The sequence below is a fragment of the Euleptes europaea genome, chromosome 11, assembly GCF_029931775.1.
Source record: "Euleptes europaea isolate rEulEur1 chromosome 11, rEulEur1.hap1, whole genome shotgun sequence".
Taxonomy (NCBI): Eukaryota; Metazoa; Chordata; class Lepidosauria; order Squamata; family Sphaerodactylidae; genus Euleptes; species Euleptes europaea.
In genome coordinates this window covers 48072620-48092443 of record NC_079322.1, presented here as the reverse complement: position 1 = coordinate 48092443, position 19824 = coordinate 48072620, and the positions used below count along the sequence as shown (strand labels likewise).

Sequence of the window (19824 nt, the reverse complement as noted above, 5' to 3'; positions counted from 1 at the left end):
CAAGGAACTGCAGGAGGAAAGAGCGGCCTCATCACCCGTTTCGTTTTGAATTAATGTATCTGTAAAAACAACACCTTGATATAAAAGGGCACCTCAGAACAACTTGGTTGTGACAGGAGTGAAACAAACGAAAAACAGTGAGCTAAGAAAACATCACTGCAAATGTAGTTTACTGTACGCGGTTCAAGACAGCACAATGATATTTCAACACTGTTATAGCGTAGCTGAGCAGAACAGCACCCAAAACAATAATTTCAGTCATCAGGTAACTTTAGCTTTTGAATGAGACAGTGAAACAGCAGTGGGATGATACTGCAAATGCAAATAGTTTTTAAGGAATGTCAGTTAGCTTTCACTAAACTAATCTGAGCAAAAATTGCACGCAATCATTATTTGATGACAGCCAGCATCAACACTTAAGTGTCAAAATGCTAGTGCTTCCTCAACCAGAGATAACCAGAAAAAAACTACACAGGTGTGAGTTTAAATGATGATTTTATACCTTTGTACTTCCCAGATGCAACCCCAACTGGTGCCATGGCCCTCAGTTCATGTGAATGAATGACAAAAAGCTTATTTTTAGTCGGATAATTTTCTAGTTCCATGCCTGTGGGAGGGGGGGATCTTTGAAAATTAGATGGGCTTCTACATGCTGAACTCTGTTGGATTGTGGCTTCATGCCAAGAAAGGTGGCCTATAAATGCAGTAAATACATAACTTTAGGACTAGCTGCATATTTCATTAGTATTCTAGGATTTCCACTGATTACCAGTTGGTTTCCTGGCAGTGGTCACAACCTGTAAAGCCTCCATCTGGAATACTTCAAGTAGTATCTTCTCTCGTATATCCTTCTCCATGTTTAAAAAGCAGGAAATCAGGCCTCTTTTAGGAGGCCTTTGGGCTAATGCTAATGCTATTTTGAAGGCTGCTTCTCATTTTATGAGAATTGTGATGATGATATTGTGTTTTATATTGTAATTATTGTTATTCATGCTGCGAACTACCTTGAGGAAATGCACTGAAAATCAGATTCAGGAGAAGTTGGCTGGCCATTGTGTGAAGCAGGATGTAGGACAAGATGGATTATTTGTTTGATCCTGCACAGCTGCTCTTAGGTCCTTAGGTTATAACTCTCCATGGTCATATTCCAGCCAAAGATAAACATGATTATAATTCCAGTTACTAGAAGACAAGTCTCCTTGTTTCAGTTTAGATAAATGGGACATTAAAATGCTTAAATTAGGTTGGGTGGAGCACTAAATAAAATTAACTACATGAAAACCTATCATTATGGACATGCTCAAATGATACCAGACAATGCTGTAACCAAACTAACAGGAGCTAATTTATTATAATCGACTTGAATATTAATTAACTCTTCTAAGAACTTGAGTCCGCAGTAATAACAAAAGTTAATACACCTGGGATTTTACAAATGCTTATTTAACATTTCATAAGAGACTATAAGACCTCTAAAACACTACATATGATTATATCAAGGCAGAACATTCATTAAAGTTCCACTCATATTACCTTACAATGATTCTTCAGTAACCTCTTAATGCCTCTCCTGGCAATAATTCATGGATTAAAATACTGGAAGAACATAGTAGGCTCCTAGTTATTCACTCTAATACATCTGTAATATCAGAAACTTTCCTTAATGTAATTAGGATATAACATCAGAAACTAAAGATTACAGGCAGTGATGTACATTGCTCCTTAGCCATTTGGACATATGTTTTTGAAGTTCAAAAGTCAAGCTGACTAGTCCCCACTTTCTCTGGTATTTTTCAGGATGAATCATTGCCCACGAAAGTAAATATGTGAAAAAGTTGTAAAATAATTACAGTGATACAATTGTGTCAGGTTGCCAATGTTAATTCAACTTCTGGTGTTTTACTTAGACAGATACTTTCCCCACATGTGGCTGAATCCACTGTAGGAAAAGAAAGAGGAAGAACAGTTACCTGTAACATTTAAGCCATCTGACCTTTGGCACCATACAGTCCGAGAAGATCCCTTCCATGGACTGGCCATCCACTTGTATTCATAACACTGGCCACCTGAATGGAAGATGATAATCAGAAGATTACAGCTGTGGCTTTTCTTCTCTGTTTTGTTTGCACAATTTATTGGATGCTTCAAGAAAACAAAAGCATCCGCTACTGGATACATGCCTTGAAATTACAATCAAATAATGGGGACCCGATTATTAAACCAAAACTACTTCAAGACCCTGCACAACTGGATACCGAGACACAGGCTGTAAGAGGCCTAAGAATGTTACCCAAGTCCCACCTTAAGTGCAACTACAGAGCTAAGAAGCTGGAAGTTGCCCCCCCGCTCCGAATACCTTTACGATTACCTGAAGTGGGAAAACTGCATCCTTCAACCATTCTTGCCAAACTAGATAGGCACACATGAGCGTTGACAACAAGACTCTCCCCTCTCCTTTTAGCCTCTCTTCTTTTCAACTCAATTAGCATTGAGTCAAGTCACACCCCTTTCTTATCTTTCTTCTACTGTCTAATGTCATAAGGGGTTCCCCCACCTTCAATTTCTGTACTCACCATTACATTGCCTAGTTTCCAAAGCCTGTTCGGGACAGAGATGTTGATTTTCCAGGTCTTGGATCATCACTGCTCGGGATCGCACTTGTACTCCTTCAAATCCAAGATCTTCTCCATTTACACAAGTCAACTGACAAAGACTCCATTCTGACCACTCCTTTAAATAGCAATCACCTGTCCAATGAAAACAAGCACTGCTGAAGCTGGTAGTGCCAAAAGGTATTTAAAAGGGCATGCCACAGCCCTAAGCCCTAGTCCTAAATACTTTTGCAGTAAGGTCTTTTTAGGACCTTGAAAATAAAATGGCCATGTCTTGTGCTAGCTTAGGTTTCTGAGACATATGGTCTGTCTGTGTTCATCCTTAGGAACGGGGTGTGATAGACAGCTTAATTAGACATATGACATTTGGGATTTTTTGATCTGAATGTTATCAGCTATTCCTGGCTAATCTGATATGCCTTCTCTGACAAGGAAACTCCATATTTATAAAATCTACATATTTTTTAAAAGCGTGAAATTACAACATAACATTCACACGAACAAAGCATGTTAACAGAATGAAGGGGCTAACTGGGAAGTCAGTTTTGCAAACAATGTCATGTATACGGGGGCTATAAACCTAAAAAGGCATCCAGGCTTGCAAATGAGCCTAGAGCTTTAATTATTTCAGCAAAAGGGCTATTAAAAATTCATGTTGCCTTACATTATGTTGACAACAGATAAAACTGGCTCCATGTTAACTGGATGCCTTAACGAAGGGTTTTTTTGTTTGCCAACATTAAGAAATTGTGTAAAGAAATGAATTATTGAATAAACGATGTATATATAATAGGAGGGCATGTAGCGATCTTTGGAAACATTAACTAGAGTGCATCATTAACCCGCCCCCACAGGGCAGTTAATCTTCTCTTTGGTGCATTGTGTGATCATTCAAGCAAAGGTCACCTCCTCAGCTAAAATTTAATAGTAAACAAAAATTCAATATTTTTTTAAATTAAAAAAACACAAATACATTCTGGCTTGAAGTGTTTTAGGACTTGTCTGATTTGGAATTGGAAATCAGAGCTCAGCAAAATTGAGGGAGGAGTTTTGTACAAGGTTACATCAGAATCTGAAGTCCCACATTCAGTGATTTTTGGGGCACTCATCACAAAAGCCTGAGAAACAAAATTTCTTAGAGTGATCTTTGACTATGTGTAAAAATACAGGAAATGCTACTCTTGTTTGTGTGAGCACTTGTCCTGTGGTAATCCCACAAACAGCATCCAGAGACAAAGAGTCCAAAAGAGAGCTGATTTAATGGAAAACATACAGGTATGCAGAGCTTACAGGTACATTGGCATGAATGGCAATTGGGAGCACGGGGTAGGCCTATAAGGGAAAGTATCAGTCACAACAGGTCAAGGCGGCCCCCCTTCTACTGAGGAGCCGTTCCCACGGGAGATAGCACTGGAACAGGAATTTAGCAGTTAGCAAGTTTGGCCTTGAGAGGCACCTGGTAGAATCGAAACTAAAACAGTCAGAGTCTGACAGACTGCTTAGAGCTGTGGAAAGCAGGCCTGACAGTTTGTGGCTTCCTAGAGGCACCTGGTTGGCCACTGTGTGAACAGACTGCTGGACTTGATGGGCCTTGGTCTGATCTAGCAGGGCGTTTCTTATGTTCTTATGCTTCAAAGGGCTTCTTTTGCTTATTTGTGATGTCAACAAATAGCTAAATCTGATTGCCTACATCATCGCATCTAACAGGTGATCCATTGGCTGGGGACGCTCAAGGAGAAATGGAACAGAGCCAAAGCAGAAGTGGGGAAGGCAGGAGAGAGTAGGAAATCAAGGGGCTGTGAACTGTTATGTGAAGCCACACAAAAATACAATGATGGCATTTTTACCAGGTGGACTATCCCCTCCCACCAGCACATTATTATTTCTGAAGTGAGATTAAATGTGCTAAAGCAGACAGTCATCTTGCACGTATCAGGGGCACCCTCGGCCTAGAGAAATAACACTCTGGCCCTGGCCCTCTTGCTACTTGGGTTCTCAGCACATCTGCACAGAGGACACCCATTTTATTAATGCAGGGGAGTGATATAGTATGATAATTACTGCAAACATTATAATAACATTATATAATATTATAATAGATATAAATTATATTATAATTAACATTGCAATGATTTATCACATTTTAAAGAAATTTTGGATAGAAAGGGAATTTCTTTGATTATAGTTGAGCAAAAAAAGGCTTTTTAATAAAGAAAGTAATCAGCAGTGACTACCACAGAAGCTTATTAGTCATGCCTAGAAATCGGTTTACCTGGACAAGGTAGGGTGCATGTTTCCTCAAGCACCATTTTCTTACTGCCGTCAACAACAGGCTCAATTTCCCCACAAAATTCCTCATCCACTATTTTGCCTATGTCATCACTGGATCCATCATAGACCCCACAGGAAATGTTTCTGACCCTTGTGCCCTCTCCACACTGGGCATCCTGAAAAAAAGGAGAAGCACCAGAAATGTTAGACATGGGAAAGGTAGCAGTTCTTATCAACTCCGAAGAATGAACAAAATTCCACAGAAGTTTAATGGGACTTCCCTACTGATGGGCAACCCAAGTGTATAGATGCCACAATGCGCATTTGAAGGGTTTGGTCTCTTGATGGCTAAAGCAAGGCGCCCTGACCCTTATGCCATTACCCTTTCCCAAAAGACAAAACATATTGTTTAGTTGCTAGCCTCTTGGAGTTACACCATCATCTTAGGCTACCATAAGGAACCTAAGGAGTGACGGTGGCTCGGTACAGCATCTGTTTTACATTTAGAAAGTCCCAAGTTCAATTACCAGTATCTCCAACAAAAAAGTCAGGTAGTAGGTGCTGTGAAAGACCTCAGCCTGAGACCTTCTGCTAGTCAGAGTAGACAATGCTGACCTTGATATATCAATGCTCTTACTCATTGTAAGGCAACTTCATGTGCGCATGCATACCACAAAAATCCTGTGGATAACGACAGATATTTCCCCCCAAGTTAACAGAAAAGCACAGTGATCTTGGTAAGGAACAATTGCTAAAAAAAATTACTTGCTGGATAAGGAATACTGAAAGAAATATTCAGTCAAGGGCAAACTATTCCTGTTTTGAGGTTTAGGACAGAGTGAGGCCCTTCCCATTCCAGATATGATTTGGCTGTGGGTCCATCCTCATGTTCATTCCCAAGATTCAACCTGTCACTACTGTGATATTATGGGGGAACTATCTTTTCCCTTTCATTAGTATCATAAGCAGGTTGTGGCTTCAGTTCAACCCCTCCTCCCTTTGAATTTGCTACCCAGGAGACAACCCGAACACTCAGGAAGGAGGCTGTGCCACAATTAAAATGCATACGTATGACTGTGTATGCACATGGTTTGTCATTGTATGAACAAGCTGTGAAGCTTCCGCCCCACCCTACCATCCGACAAGGCCACACTTATTCATTGCTCAGGCAACAAGCCCTTGAGCAAGCAAGTGAAGTGCAGCCTTGCTCAGAAACCAGGACGGAAGTCATTTTTGGTGAGGGAAATCCACTTGTTTCAGCAGCTCCCCAACCCCCTTGCTAAGTGGGGCTCAGAGCCTTTCCTTCCAGTAGCCACCACCACCTCCTGTTCTCCGACTGCTCTCGATCTTGGCTGCCAAGAGGAGCAACTAAAATGAGGCTGAGTTCATAGTGTGAGCCAGCAGCAAGGCAGGTAGGCAGAAATCAAGGCAATGAATTTTCTTAACTAATACAGCTTTATTTCTACCAGCACAACTCTCAAGAAAATAGTTTACAGGACTAGGATACAGACTAAGAAATGAAATGAGACCAGCAAATCTGCTCTTCCCTCAGAGCGGGAAGGGACAGCTCCTTTTCAGGTCTCCCTTCACTTGTGTAAGAAGGCTGTGAGGGTCTCTGTCTTTGTGTCTCTGCTTTCCATCACCTGCTGTGTTATCAGTGAACTCGTAAAAGCAGTTCACACCTTCTGGTCTCAGGCGCCAGGCCTGATGGCCCATGTATCTTCCCCCCCCCCCGCTGTTCTTCCTGCCAGTACTCCCTCAGGCCGATGCGGCCTTGGAAGTGTGATAGCCGCCCAGACTTCCTGGGATCTGTCTGATGTTTTGTATTATGCCAAGCTTGTAACTTCCCATAACAATAAGTGTGAACCCCAGTGCCCCAGTGCCCTGGAGTCAATATATTCTGTAAACCCGTATAGCCCCTCACTTGCAACTTTCTACCTGTGCCTGTCTCATCTCCTGAAGGCTTCAATAAATCGATTGTTTCTGTATCAACGTCTGAGCAACTGATTTGGAGAAGCAAACTCAGAGAGGGGGATCTCTCACATTAAGTTGCAAGTCCTTGCCTCTCGGACTGCAGCTGTACCGCTTTGGACAGAATGTCAGCCGACGAGGACACCACCCCTAACCCCGATGCCCCCAAGGAACCGGACGAGCCGGAGAAGCCGGACCCTAAAGAGGAGGGAGCCAAGCCAAAGAAACCGAAGGGTCGCGCCCCCGACCAAGATCGGGACGGACGTCCCCGGGGGCTCACTTATTGGCTGGACTCTCCCAAGGGCTGGTCGCTCTCGCGGACTGCGGCGAAGGATCGCCGGTTGGCCTTCCCCAGCACGGGACTCGAAGGGGACCCGGCCCGCAAAGAGGCCCTCATGGAGGAAGAACGAAAGCAGTGGCAGGAAGACCGCCGGGCTATGCAGGAACAGATGGAGATCATGCAACGCGTAATGGGTGAGATGGCCACGACCCTAGATGCGCTGAAATTGCAACCTCCAGCCGGTGCTCCCCCAGACGGGGCGCCAGTAGTTCCGCCCGCAACCCCTGCCCCCCCGGCCCGTCGGGACCTGAAAGTCACGTATGACGGGTCGGGAGATCAGTTGACCTTTTTTATGGTCCAAGTAGACATTTTTATGCGGGAACAAGGCCGAACCTTCGTTTCTGAGGAGTCCCGGGTGCAGTACGTGGCTTCCTTACTGCAAGGGGAGGCGGCTGCCTGGATGGTGTTGCAGTATGAACTCCGCTCGCCGGTGCTGCGAACCCTGGACGAGTTCATGGTAGCACTCCGAAACCGTTTTGAGGACCCGACTCTAGGTGAGCGGGCTAAAGCCTCCCTGATGCAACTGCGCCAAGGGACTAAGTCGGTGGCGCAGTATGCAAGTGAGTTCCAGTCACTGGCTAGCCGAATTCTGGACTGGAGTGAGGCTACCTTGGTACAATGTTTCAGGGAGGGTCTCAACCCAGACCTCCAACATTGGGCCTTCATGCAAGGGAACCCCCCGGATGTGGAAGGTTGGGTTCGCCATGCTGCTGACATCGAGAATCGCAAACAACTCCTGAACTTGTCCAAGCAACGGATTGGGCGAGACCCCAGGCCCCGGGGTGACCGTGGCCGGGAACTCCGGCAAGGGGGTGGCGGGGTCCTCTCGGCCGCGGAACGCCGCAAGCGGTTCGAGGCCGGCGTCTGCCTGATCTGCGGGGGAAAGGGTCACTTTGCATCGCAATGCCCCTCTCGCTCAGGCCGTCCGACCCCTCCCCGCCAAACCCAGGCCGAGCCGACGAAACCGGCCGCCGACAGCCAGCCTCGCCGCAGAAGTGGACCACTGAGCCGGCGCTCCGGCGCACCCTCCGCTCTCCACGCACGTCCCCAGGATGGGGCATCCGACTCTACGGTCCCATCGGGGTCCCGGATTACAAATACCGTCTTTGATTCGGACGGCTCCCCGGAGGCCACTACCCCGTCCCCCTCTTCCAGCGAGGAGGAAGAGTGGGAACAGCCGGCAAAAAACGCCGTCGGTCTGCTGTAGAGGGGGCTCCGCAGCAGACCGTCCCTATCGTTGTGCAAGGAGCTCCACCGATGGTAAGCGCCCAAGAGGACAATGTATTTGTGCGTGTCCATCTGTCCCTACCCAAAGGGGGTCCCCCGTTAGAGGTCCCCGCGTTGGTCGACTCGGGGTGTGCCCGCACCATGATAAATGAGGAAACTGCCAAGAAGTTGGGTGTCCGGCGCAAGCGGCTTCCGGGACCCCTCCGTTTTTCCCAAATGGACGGGAGTGACTTTAAACGGGGCCCGGTGACCCACAGAACTGCAGCCGTGATTATGTCCGTGGGGGAACATTGGGAACGGTTGTATTTCACTATCGCCCCTATTGTAACCCCTGTGGTGTTAGGGATGAACTGGTTAAGGGGGCACAATCCCTCCATTGATTGGGTTAAACGGGTGCTTTCCTTCCCCGAAAACCCCTGTGGGTTGCATGACAAGGAACGGGTACTCAGGACTCCAGCCGCCGCACTGGTAGGGTCCCCCGCCCCAGTCTCTCCTCAATTACCCTCTGAGTACTCGCAATTTACTGATGTTTTTGATGTTAGAGAGTGCGACGAACTGCCTCCCCACAGAGAAACGGACTGTGCCATCGAGATTGTAGGGGAAGGCAAACTGTCTAAGGGAAAGGTTTACCCCATGAGCCCTAGTGAAAAGACAGTGTTGCGAGACTATCTGGATGTCAATCTGGCAAGGGGTTTCATACGCCCCTCCAAGGCTCCTTATTCAGCCCCAGCTTTCTTTGTAAAGAAAAAGACGGGAGATTTAAGACTGTGTATTGACTTTCGCAGACTGAACGCAGTCACCCAGTCTAATGCTTACCCCCTCCCTCTTATTCCTGACCTTCTAGCACAATTAAAGGAGGGCCGAATCTTCACCAAACTGGACTTGGTAGAAGCCTACCACCGCATTCGCATCAAAGAAGGAGACGAACCCAAAACGGCCTTTTCCAGTTGTTTTGGGATGTTTGAGTACCTAGTCATGCCGTTCGGACTTTCGGGGGCTCCGAGTGTCTTTATGCAATTAATTAATGAGGTTTTGCATGATTTGCTGTTTCGGGGGGTGGTGGTATTTCTCGATGACATCCTTATTTACTCTGAAACCATGGAAGACCATGTGCGCCTAGTGCGAGAGGTGCTCCAGCGGCTGCGGGAGCACAAACTGTATGCTAAGGTGTCCAAATGTGAATTCCACCAACCCTCCATTACATTTCTGGGGTATGTGATCTCCCACCAAGGGTTGGAAATGGACCCCGCCAAGGTCCAGGCAGTGCGGGACTGGGAACCCCCCACTACCCGCCGCCAACTTCAGCAGTTTTTGGGGTTTGCCAATTTTTACCGGAACTTCATTCCTAACTTTGCCCAAGTTGCGCTTCCCCTCACTGCCCTGTTGCGTACCAAGGACAAGGGGGCTAGCGCCGCGCTTCCCTCAGCCCGTTTGCAATGGTCCCCCCAGTGCCAGCTAGCTTTTGAACGTTTGAAGCTACTTTTTTCATCCGAACCCGTTTTGGCTCACCCAGATTGCACCAAGCCTTTTGTGGTGCAAGTGGATGCCTCGGATGTAGCCATGGGCGGGGCCCTATTGCAGAGGGATGAGGGGGGACGGTTGAGACCATGCGCCTACTTCTCCAAGAAGTTTTCCCAGTCTGAAATCAACTGGGCCATTTGGGAGAAGGAGGCAGCAGCGGTCAAACATGCCCTTACCATATGGCGACACTTCTTGGAAGGGGCCGAACTGCCATTCGAAGTGTGTACCGATCACAAGAATCTTGAGGCCCTCAAGGGGGCTAGAAAACTCAATGCCAAACAGGTTCGGTGGGCCCAATTTTTCGCTAAGTTCCGGTTCACTCTCAGACATGTCCCTGGCAAAGAAAATGCCCTAGCCGACGCTTTGTCACGACTTCCCCAGTATCGCAACGATTTCGATCGCCCAGTCGACTCCCTGTTCACTCCCGAGCAGCGAGGGGAAGTTCCTTGCTTAGCCGTCACCACCCGGTCCCAAGCCCGACCACCGGAGACCCCCCCTACACTCAAAGGCATCCCGGAAGCCTTCCAACAGCGACTCCGGGACGCCTCCTTGCAGGAGGAGGAGCATCATCTCCTCCCCACTGGTCTGGAACGTACCAACACTTGGTGGGTGCAAGGGGGGAAACTGTACGTCCCCTCCTCTCTTCGCAAGGAAGTATTGGGACTTGTACATGGTGCCAGGCTAGCGGGTCATTTTGGTTTCATAAAAACGCTTCACCTGGTTCGAAGACAATTCTGGTGGCCCGGTATGAGATCTGATGTAGAGTTGTATGTGCGCAGCTGCCCCACCTGCGCCACAGCCAAGAAACGGATGGGAAAACCCCCAGGGCTTCTCAAACCGCTTGAGAGCCCCTCCCGTCCCTGGGAAGTCATCGCCATGGATTTTATCACCGACCTACCTCCGAGTCGGGGAAAAACGGTTCTTTGGGTTATCACAGACCTCTTTTCCAAACAGGTTCACTTCGTTCCATGTGCAGGCCTTCCTTCAGCCCAGGGCTTAGCTAAACTGTTCATCACACACGTCCTCAGGCTACACTCGATCCCGAGGAAGGTCCTCTCCGACCGGGGGGTCCAGTTTGTTGCCAAATTCTGGCGGGCCTTCCTAAAGTTAATGGGAGTGGAAGAGCAGGGCCTTTCTTCCGCCTATCACCCCCAAACGGATGGTCAAACAGAACGAGTAAATGCGGTGGTAGAATGTTATTTGCGTTGCTATGTAAATTTCCACCAGGACGACTGGGTCGACCTGCTGCCATTTGCCGAATATGCGTATAACAATGCGCCTCATTCCTCTACCGGCTTTAGTCCCTTCCAAGTTATATACGGGACGGATTTCGGCCCTTTCGGTTCTGCCCCCGTCTCGCCAGAGCTCCAGTCTACCCCTGACCTTCAGGAGTGGATTCAGGTGGTTAAATCCACCTGGCCATGGTTGCTCAAAAATCTGGAAAGGGCAAAAAGCAAGTACAAGGAACAAGCAGACAAACACCGGTCTCCGGGATGGGAACTCAAGGTGGGGGAGCAAGTCTATCTGTCCACCAAAAACCTCCGCTCTCTTCGCCCCTGCAAAAAACTGAGCGACCGTTATGTGGGACCTTTCCCCATTACCAGAGTAATCAACGAGGTTACTGTGGAACTGGACCTCCCAAAAACTCTGAAAGGAGTCCATCCAGTCTTTCATATAAGCCTCCTCAAACCCTATGTGGCAGCCCCCCAGTTCCACCCCCCTCCCGCACACGAGATTCCTACCGTAGTAGGAGGGGACACCCATTTGGAAATATCCAAGGTTTTAGACTCCAAATGGAAGAAAGGGAAACTGTTTTACTTTGTTCGCTGGAAAAACCTTGGCTCCGCTCATGACGAATGGGTGGCCGCACCCCACATGGCGGCTCCTCGCTTAGTCCGGGAATTCCACCTTGCTTATCCCGATAAGCCTCGTCCTCTCGGGGACCCCGGGGGGGGGCCTTAAGGGGGGCAGAATGTGAGGGTCTCTGTCTTTGTGTCTCTGCTTTCCATCACCTGCTGTGTTATCAGTGAACTCGTAAAAGCAGTTCACACCTTCTGGTCTCAGGCGCCAGGCCTGATGGCCCATGTATCTTCCCCCCCCCCGCTGTTCTTCCTGCCAGTACTCCCTCAGGCCGATGCGGCCTTGGAAGTGTGATAGCCGCCCAGACTTCCTGGGATCTGTCTGATGTTTTGTATTATGCCAAGCTTGTAACTTCCCATAACAATAAGTGTGAACCCCAGTGCCCCAGTGCCCTGGAGTCAATATATTCTGTAAACCCGTATAGCCCCTCACTTGCAACTTTCTACCTGTGCCTGTCTCATCTCCTGAAGGCTTCAATAAATCGATTGTTTCTGTATCAACGTCTGAGCAACTGATTTGGAGAAGCAAACTCAGAGAGGGGGATCTCTCACAAAGGCCTTAACAAATTTAGGTTGGGTTTTGGAAGCAAGAATCTGCTTGAACCTTTTCAGCCAATTGAGAGGTGTTAGTACATCAAAAAGATGCCATGTTTTTATAACTGGCTGTAGCGGTAGCCCTATCTAGCAGGCTAAGATTTGTACCAGCCCCAGTGTCACCTCAAAGTTGGTCAGTATTCATAAATGTCATCCTCTATATGACAGCCCTTCTTCAAGTACTTGAAGGGCTGTCATATAGAGGAGGGTACTGAGTTGTTTTCTGTTGCTCCAGAAGGCCGGACCAGAAACAACAGGTTGAAATTAAATCAAAAGGGTTTCCATGTAGACATTAGGAAGAATTTTCTAACAGTTAGAGCAGTTCCTCAGTGGAACAGGCTTCCTCAGGAAGTAGTAAGCTCTCCTTCCCTGGAGGTTTTTAAGAAGAGGCTAGATGGCCATCTGTCAGCAATGCTGATGCTATAACCTTAGGCAGATCATGAGAGGGAGGGCACCTTGGCCATCTTCTGGGCATGAAGTATGGATCACTGGGGGTGTGGGGGGAGGTAGTTCAGAATGTCCTGCATTGTGCAGGGGGTTGGACTAGATGACCCTGGTGGTCCCAACTCTATGATTCTATGATTCCATCTGCCCTCATTCATGAGGCAAGCATGTTGGATTCTTGGGCTTTCCCCTTTCCTTGCCCATACCCCCTGCATCCTTCCCTTGCACACAACCCAGTTTTAGATAATTCCATTTTTGCAGCAACCCATATTGTTGTCAGGCTTGAACCAGAAACAACCGTTTCCTGTCTTCTCCAGTATCACAAACCGTGGTCTGATGGCCCCCGCAGGCTGCTTCATGTAGTGACAAACCATGGTTTGTTGTACATCTGAAATATGCCTCTATGTTTGAAAGTGACCATCAGACTAACCGCCCCCCCCACCCAAAAAAAACCCTTCAATGTAGAAACCTGGAATGTCAGGGATAAGATTAGGCTAGAATTTGTCTCCCTGACTTGATAGCTGTGCACTATGATAGCTATTAACATAGCTTATTCCAATATGCATTCCACTCATATCCCACACATGCATTCTGAGATGGTACAGACAGTCCCATGAGGACTGTACATCATGCCCTTGGCAAATGTTTGAATTAACTTTAAGTGATGTCAAGTAGAATGGATGGACATTATTTTGCTTGGTAGCACTTAAGAAAACTCAGACTGTGTTTCATTCCTCTTATGAAACCTCATTACAGTCTGAGAACCTGTGGTTTAGAGTTTCTCAATAAACCATATATATATATATATATATATATATATATATATATATATATATATATATATATATATATATATATATATATATATATATATATATATATATATCACAAATACCTAAAGACGAAAGGGAGGGAAAGGAGTCAGTATTACCTCGACCTTGCAGTCAGTCCACTGGCTGTATTGCCATCGATAGCAAGGCTTGACTGGGCAGGGTTTGAACTGCTCCATTTGTGACGGGCACGGTCTCCCATCGCCTTGGAAGGGTTGGATAACCATTCTCCTTCGTATCATCTTTCCTTCAATGCAAAGAGACAGACAGAGAAGCAGTAATGTAGCGATACCTGTCATGTGCATCAAAGCATCTCAGTTTCAGTCTGTGATGTGCTTTATTCAGGAATCATTGTCTTAGTCCAAAGTTGACCCAAAGAGTTCTCACAAATAGAATCTGAACATCTAAAGTTCACATGGCCTAAAGTAGATGTGGCAGGAGGATCCATGTATACTGATTTATGTGTCCATTCATTCACATGTAAATCAAGAGTGGGGAGTTGCTTTTTTGTGTGTGCAGAAAATTCAGTTACGCAGGTGAACAAAACAAAACCCTACTTTACCTGACTGTACTCCAATGTTTGATACATTTATTTCCTAGCCTAACTCTGATGCTGGCAGTGATCTAAGGTGTAAGAAAAATGCGTAGAGCAAACAGTGGAGCACACCATGGGAAGGAGCATGGTTTAGCTCCATCATGTGTGCACTTCCTTTCCTGGAACAAAAACAAACCAAACAAAATACACAGACCTCCCCACCCAAATTATATATGAACGAGCGGACATGTGAATAAATAACATGTGCCTCTCCCCCCATGACATCTAGTTGGGCATAAATCAAAGACAGAAGGAGTGGAATCGTGTGCTACATGGACTGTCTAGCCAAATTAGAGAATGACAACTGTTAGCTGGGTGGGTGATAAAAGTCACTGTATTGTTGGAGACTATCAAACCAGCCAATGTTTCTTAACTTTGTTAACAAAGTTATTTCAAAATAGGCTTGGGGGGGGGCAGAGACTTGGCTATATTTTGTTTATAACATCAACACAGTCATATATTTTAATGATGCTGTATAAAATGATCATAACAATAATAGTAACTGGTAGTGGAAAGTGCTGTCAAGTCGCAGTCAACGTATGGCGACCCGATAGGGTTTTCAAGGCAAGAGACATTCAGAGGTGGTTTGCCATTGCCTGCCTCTGCGTAGCGACCCTGAACCTCCTTGCTGGTCTCCCATCCCAATACTAACCAGGGCCAACTCTGTTTAGCTTCCAAGAGCTGACAAGATCAGGCTAGCCCTGGCCATCAGGGTCAGGGCTAATAATAATTACTAAAAGCAAATAAGTCCCATTGATGTCAAAGAAGACACAATGAGGACTTGGTTGCAAGACTTATAACTGCCTAGCAGAAGATTTTAAAATCGGAAAGCAAATTGAGTGTTGCTGTTTCATACTCTTTGTCTCCCTGCTCATAATTATAAACAGAACTTCCAAAGAAAAGAGGATGTTTCACCCAAGTCTTAACAGAAATTTAAAATAGAATCGGTTTAAGCTGCCATTAATCTTCTGGCCAGCTACATGCTGCCCCAGCTGGTTTTAGATAGGCTCTATTTCAAGAAGAGACGTAACCTCCTCCCTCCCTTTCTGTGGTCCTTTTAGCTGATTCTGTTTCTTTCTTCCTAAGGTATTAAATTTCATTACCGAGACAGATGGTACAGTAGTGCTGGCACAAGGATTTTTTTGTGTGTGCTTGTGGAAGTGTAGCAGCATTGAATAGCTGCCTCACCAGCAATTACCCTGCACTCAGAAAGCCAATAAACCCTTATTTTAAAGGCCCGTCCATCCAGTGTCTAAACCAAAATGTACTGCCAATGCAAGCAGTCAAAATCCTTTGTTAAAAAGCTGCAGTGGCAGAATCGCTATAAGAAAACAATGAATTACAGTCCCTCTATAAAAGTTTAATCCTGTTTGTTTCCATGGCAAATTTATCCGACCCTGGATTAACAAACTCGCTGATAACTCGGAGGCAGAGAGGGCAAGGAAGCACCTCTTGGATAAAAATCCAAGGGTTACCTTCGATACTGCTAAATTCTGTGCTGCTGCGACTAAAATTAGGCGCAAATTGCTGGGATAACATCCCCTATAACCTGTGTACATAGTAGAGCCCTCTTAGGATTTTATGTATTTTATACTTTTTATACCTGTATTTATGTATCTTATATTTTTATATCTGGAATTTCTGCTTTTAATATCAATGGGATTTTAGCCAACTGTTGACAATTTTATTCTTTTGTATGTGACTGGCCGTGTGCCGTATTAATAAATGACTGACAATCCTGTTTGTTACGGAACAGGTATGGTCAAGTTCTTTGATTCCTGTAATCTCTGTCAGCCTTCCTCTGGCCTAAGGAACCTTCCTCCAACAGAAGCAGCTCCGCTGGCCAAACAAACAAACAATTCCACCGGGGTGGGGGTGGGGGCTTCAGATCTGGCTGAACAAAGCAATAGGATACAAGCCAAGAACTCTTAGGTTAAATTATTTCCTTGGGATAACTGAACGCTACACTAAGGTGATGATCAGCAAGCTTTTCTTTAGATGCCACTGAGTGGCAGCAGAGCAACATATTTGCCTGGTTTCCTTGGTCAGCACTCATTGCAGAAGTTAGCTGGTAGCAGCTCTTCGGAGATCAGATTTTAAAAAGTTCTTTTGCATCACCCCGAGGAACAAGCCAAACACTCAAAATGCACTGGGACCTAAGTAGTTTGCCTCCTGAACCCGGTAGAATCGAATTTCTTTTTCTGTTTTGCGGTGCTTGCCCCTGCGGTGTGTTTTGTTCGCTTGCCAAGATGTATTTGGTGAGATGAATGCCAAGAGTCCGGAACCCAAGCAGCGTTACTGTGATGCGTTGCATCTTCCACAGGAACAACACAAAATGAACTACCCTTTTAAATATATTGGACCCAACATTCACCTTTTTGATAATTGATGCCTACCTTGTCACAGGTGTTTTTTCCCAATGGCTTTAAGATTTCAACCACTTCAAACCATGGCTTCAGGCCCTGATTAACCTTAACCATGGTTAACGACACAATCGGAGGGAATCTGTACCAGAGTAGAGGGCAGATGGAAGGGGGGGGGGGTCCTGAGACTGATTCCTGATTTGTTAAAGAGGTTAATAGGGAGAAGCAACCACTCTATATGTTTTCCCCCACTAAAACTTAATTATAGAATTTGGGTTGGATTCTAGGACTCTCCTCTAGCAAGTCTCCTCCAACAGATGTTTCTCCATCAGAGCAAGCCTTTGTCTATCAGCAAAGGTCATTCTCCATTGCAGAAAGTCTTTCCCTCTTGAGAGAAGACTTAGCAGAAGAGAGGCATAGGATCCCTCTTAGCAGAGGGGAGTCATAGGACCCAACCCTTGGTCACAGTAACTGAACATTATACCCAAAGGCAAGAGTAAAAAAATTCTGTTCCACCTTATATGCATGCTAAAACATTCTTTGGTTCCCCCCCTTTTCTTTTTAGAGTCTGCAAGCAAAAACAAACAAATGTGTACCTACAACAATATACTGTTGAAAGCTAAATTAGCAGGAACCAACCATGCTGCCTTTAGTTTTCCCCCCTCTTATGGCCTTAATGAGTTGTAAAGCTTATATGTGAAACTCATTTCTGCTTCTTCTTGTATAACAAACGCATGTAGCCTTTAACCATGTCTCACTGTTGTGGTCCGAGTCAGAACTGGATTCTGACAATCCTGGTCCTCTTAGCTCAAGCACAGCGTCAGAGGGAAGAAAGCGTGCACGAGGGGCAAAAGCAGGCCTCGCTGACCTATGAATCTCTTCATCCAAGCAATTGCACCCTCTGGTTTCTTGCTGGACTGATAGAATCTGAGGTTCATTTTTAAAAATGTATAAATGCCATTCAAAAAAGGTGCTTCCTAACTAACCAGAAAGGCCACAAGCCTGGGAGCACTCGGACCATGGAGACCAATCAGACAGCTGACAGTTCACAGGACACTCCACCACACAGGATGTGTTCATATGCCACGTCTTTTCCAAGCCAAGCTGAAAAGGAATGATACAAAAATCAGCAAGCAAAGAGAATGACATTCATGTAAATGTCAGCAGCAAGGAAATGACATTAGCAGGTGTGATTAGATTAGGTGTGACATGTGGAGGGGTGGCAGGCGCGGAGAAATCAGCATTGGTAATGATGCATGAATTCCAGGTCTCTATTCAACCCAGGAGAACGCATTGTCTTGAGCTTCATTATTAGTTGTAATTCAGCAGACTCACGAAAGCTCATACCCAGCCAGAAATGTTAATCTTTAAGGTGCTACTGTACTCTTGCTCTTTGTTTCAGAAAACTTTGGATGACAGGAAATTAGCAAACAGGCTTTGGAACCTGAACTCAGGACAGCTCCACACATGATGACTGATGCAGGAAAAACCTGGTTTAGCACCAGTACTTTTTTGCAGCAGTCAAAATATGTAGGAACCGTCTTCCAAGTGAGTTTTATTCTGAGCAGAGACTTCAAGGATTACTCAATTAAAAGTTGCAAACAGCCAAACTGGTCCACACAACATCCAAAAACAAGAACAAAGCCCATGTGATACTTTGATTAAGATCAACCAAAATGGACACAAAACACTGTGCAAGTTTTTGAGCTCACCAGAAATGTTAATCAGACTGGATTTTGTAACATCCAAGCTGATTGAAGTGCTCTTGTGATCTCGAAAGCTTGTGCAACATGTTGGGTTAGTTTGGTTGGCCCTAATAAAAGGCATGATGTGGATTTTACTCAGTCCCTTGAACTTGAAGAAAGCTAGCGATCATTCCCAGTACCAGCACTGTAGTACATGTAAGACTCCAATGACCAATGAAACAAAGTACAAAGAAGCCAGGCAGAATTCTGGTAGCAGGGAATAAGCCGATGGACATCCTTAACATTCAATAGATGAGACATGAGACACATCACTGAAGAAAAGGTAGGATTAAAATGTAACAGGTAAACAGTCAGATCCCAGGAGATCCACAACTGCATCTTCACTGTGTGTTTTTAGAAGTAAACTTCAGGTGGCCCTGGTTTCACTTGGTGCCTGGGGGGGAGGTTGACCCTTCTACCTGTGCACCGATTTAACCACGGAAATCCAAATCCACAATACAATAAGCCCATCTTTTTTCCTTCCAACACCAGCAGCAGTGCAGGAAAGGAGGTTTTTAAAGAAGAAGGGTTAAAGATCTCTCCCCACCCCACGCAGACTCTATCTGAATTGTAGTCACACAGGGCTGCAATTTAGTGTGAAAGAACTCTGGGGAGATCTGACCCCAGATCTCCCAGCCCCTCATCTAGTTAAGCTGCAACGCCAAGGTCTCAGTCAATGTTTTTCTCAAATGTACCTGTTTCACGCTGTGCCATTTCAGAGGGAGATGGCAGTTCACGTCACTGAATGCTCCTCTGCCCCACACAAACAAACAAAACCTGCATACTGAAAACTAGTTGCCAAAAAAGGTTCTAACACTTTCTCCCTGACATGCTTATTTTTCTATGTAGAGGGACTTTTTTTTCTTATGAATAAACCATCAGCCTTATGATTCCCCAATGTGGCACTGCCCAGAAACAGATTTACAATCTGATCTGCAATTTGTGAGAAGTAGGCCTGTATCTTCTAAAATACTGCTGAGGTGTGCTAGGTTTGTTTTGAATGTTGCTGAATCCACCATAAGGCTCAAGGACACTACCAAGGGGGAGCTGCCTAAAGCCATCTCACAGTGTGAAAAGGACCATTTGAATCCATCCTCTGTGTGTGTACGCACGCATGAGCACACATGCCTGATATTTAAAAAAAGGCCTTTGTCTAAGCGCAGCAAGAACCATATCCTATAGGCAGGCCCTCTTAACAAGAAAGTGAAGCTTACCGGCAGATAATTCAGAGAGAAAAATGATGGAGAGAAAGCTTGTTTTTAAACTCTTCTGATTTGTAAATGGAGCTAAATGAGCAACAGTACACGTATACATATTTGAACAGCACGGGGCCTGTCCTGAATTTAGGTGATTTGCATTTCAAAGGCCTCAAGGAAATGACAAGGAGTGTTTTGTGATGTGTTCATCTTTCCACACTGAGTGGAGACTTACTGTGCTCCTGTTCTTTGAGAT

General features: G+C 45.7%; 1 protein-coding gene across 2 annotated transcripts in view; it reads right to left on the bottom strand.

The window, feature by feature from the left end:
- The window catches only part of THSD7A (thrombospondin type 1 domain containing 7A), a 282025-nt gene that overhangs the window by 5882 nt on the left and 256319 nt on the right, over positions 1 to 19824 (bottom strand). For both annotated transcript variants that reach the window (XM_056857536.1, XM_056857537.1), the window contains 5 exons: positions 17614 to 17731; positions 13771 to 13916; positions 4885 to 5059; positions 2574 to 2747; positions 1971 to 2066 (listed from right to left, as the gene is read on the bottom strand). In XM_056857536.1, coding sequence (XP_056713514.1) covers positions 1971 to 2066; positions 2574 to 2747; positions 4885 to 5059; positions 13771 to 13916; positions 17614 to 17731 — 709 coding nt within the window. The remainder of the gene's footprint in view (positions 1 to 1970; positions 2067 to 2573; positions 2748 to 4884; positions 5060 to 13770; positions 13917 to 17613; positions 17732 to 19824) is intronic.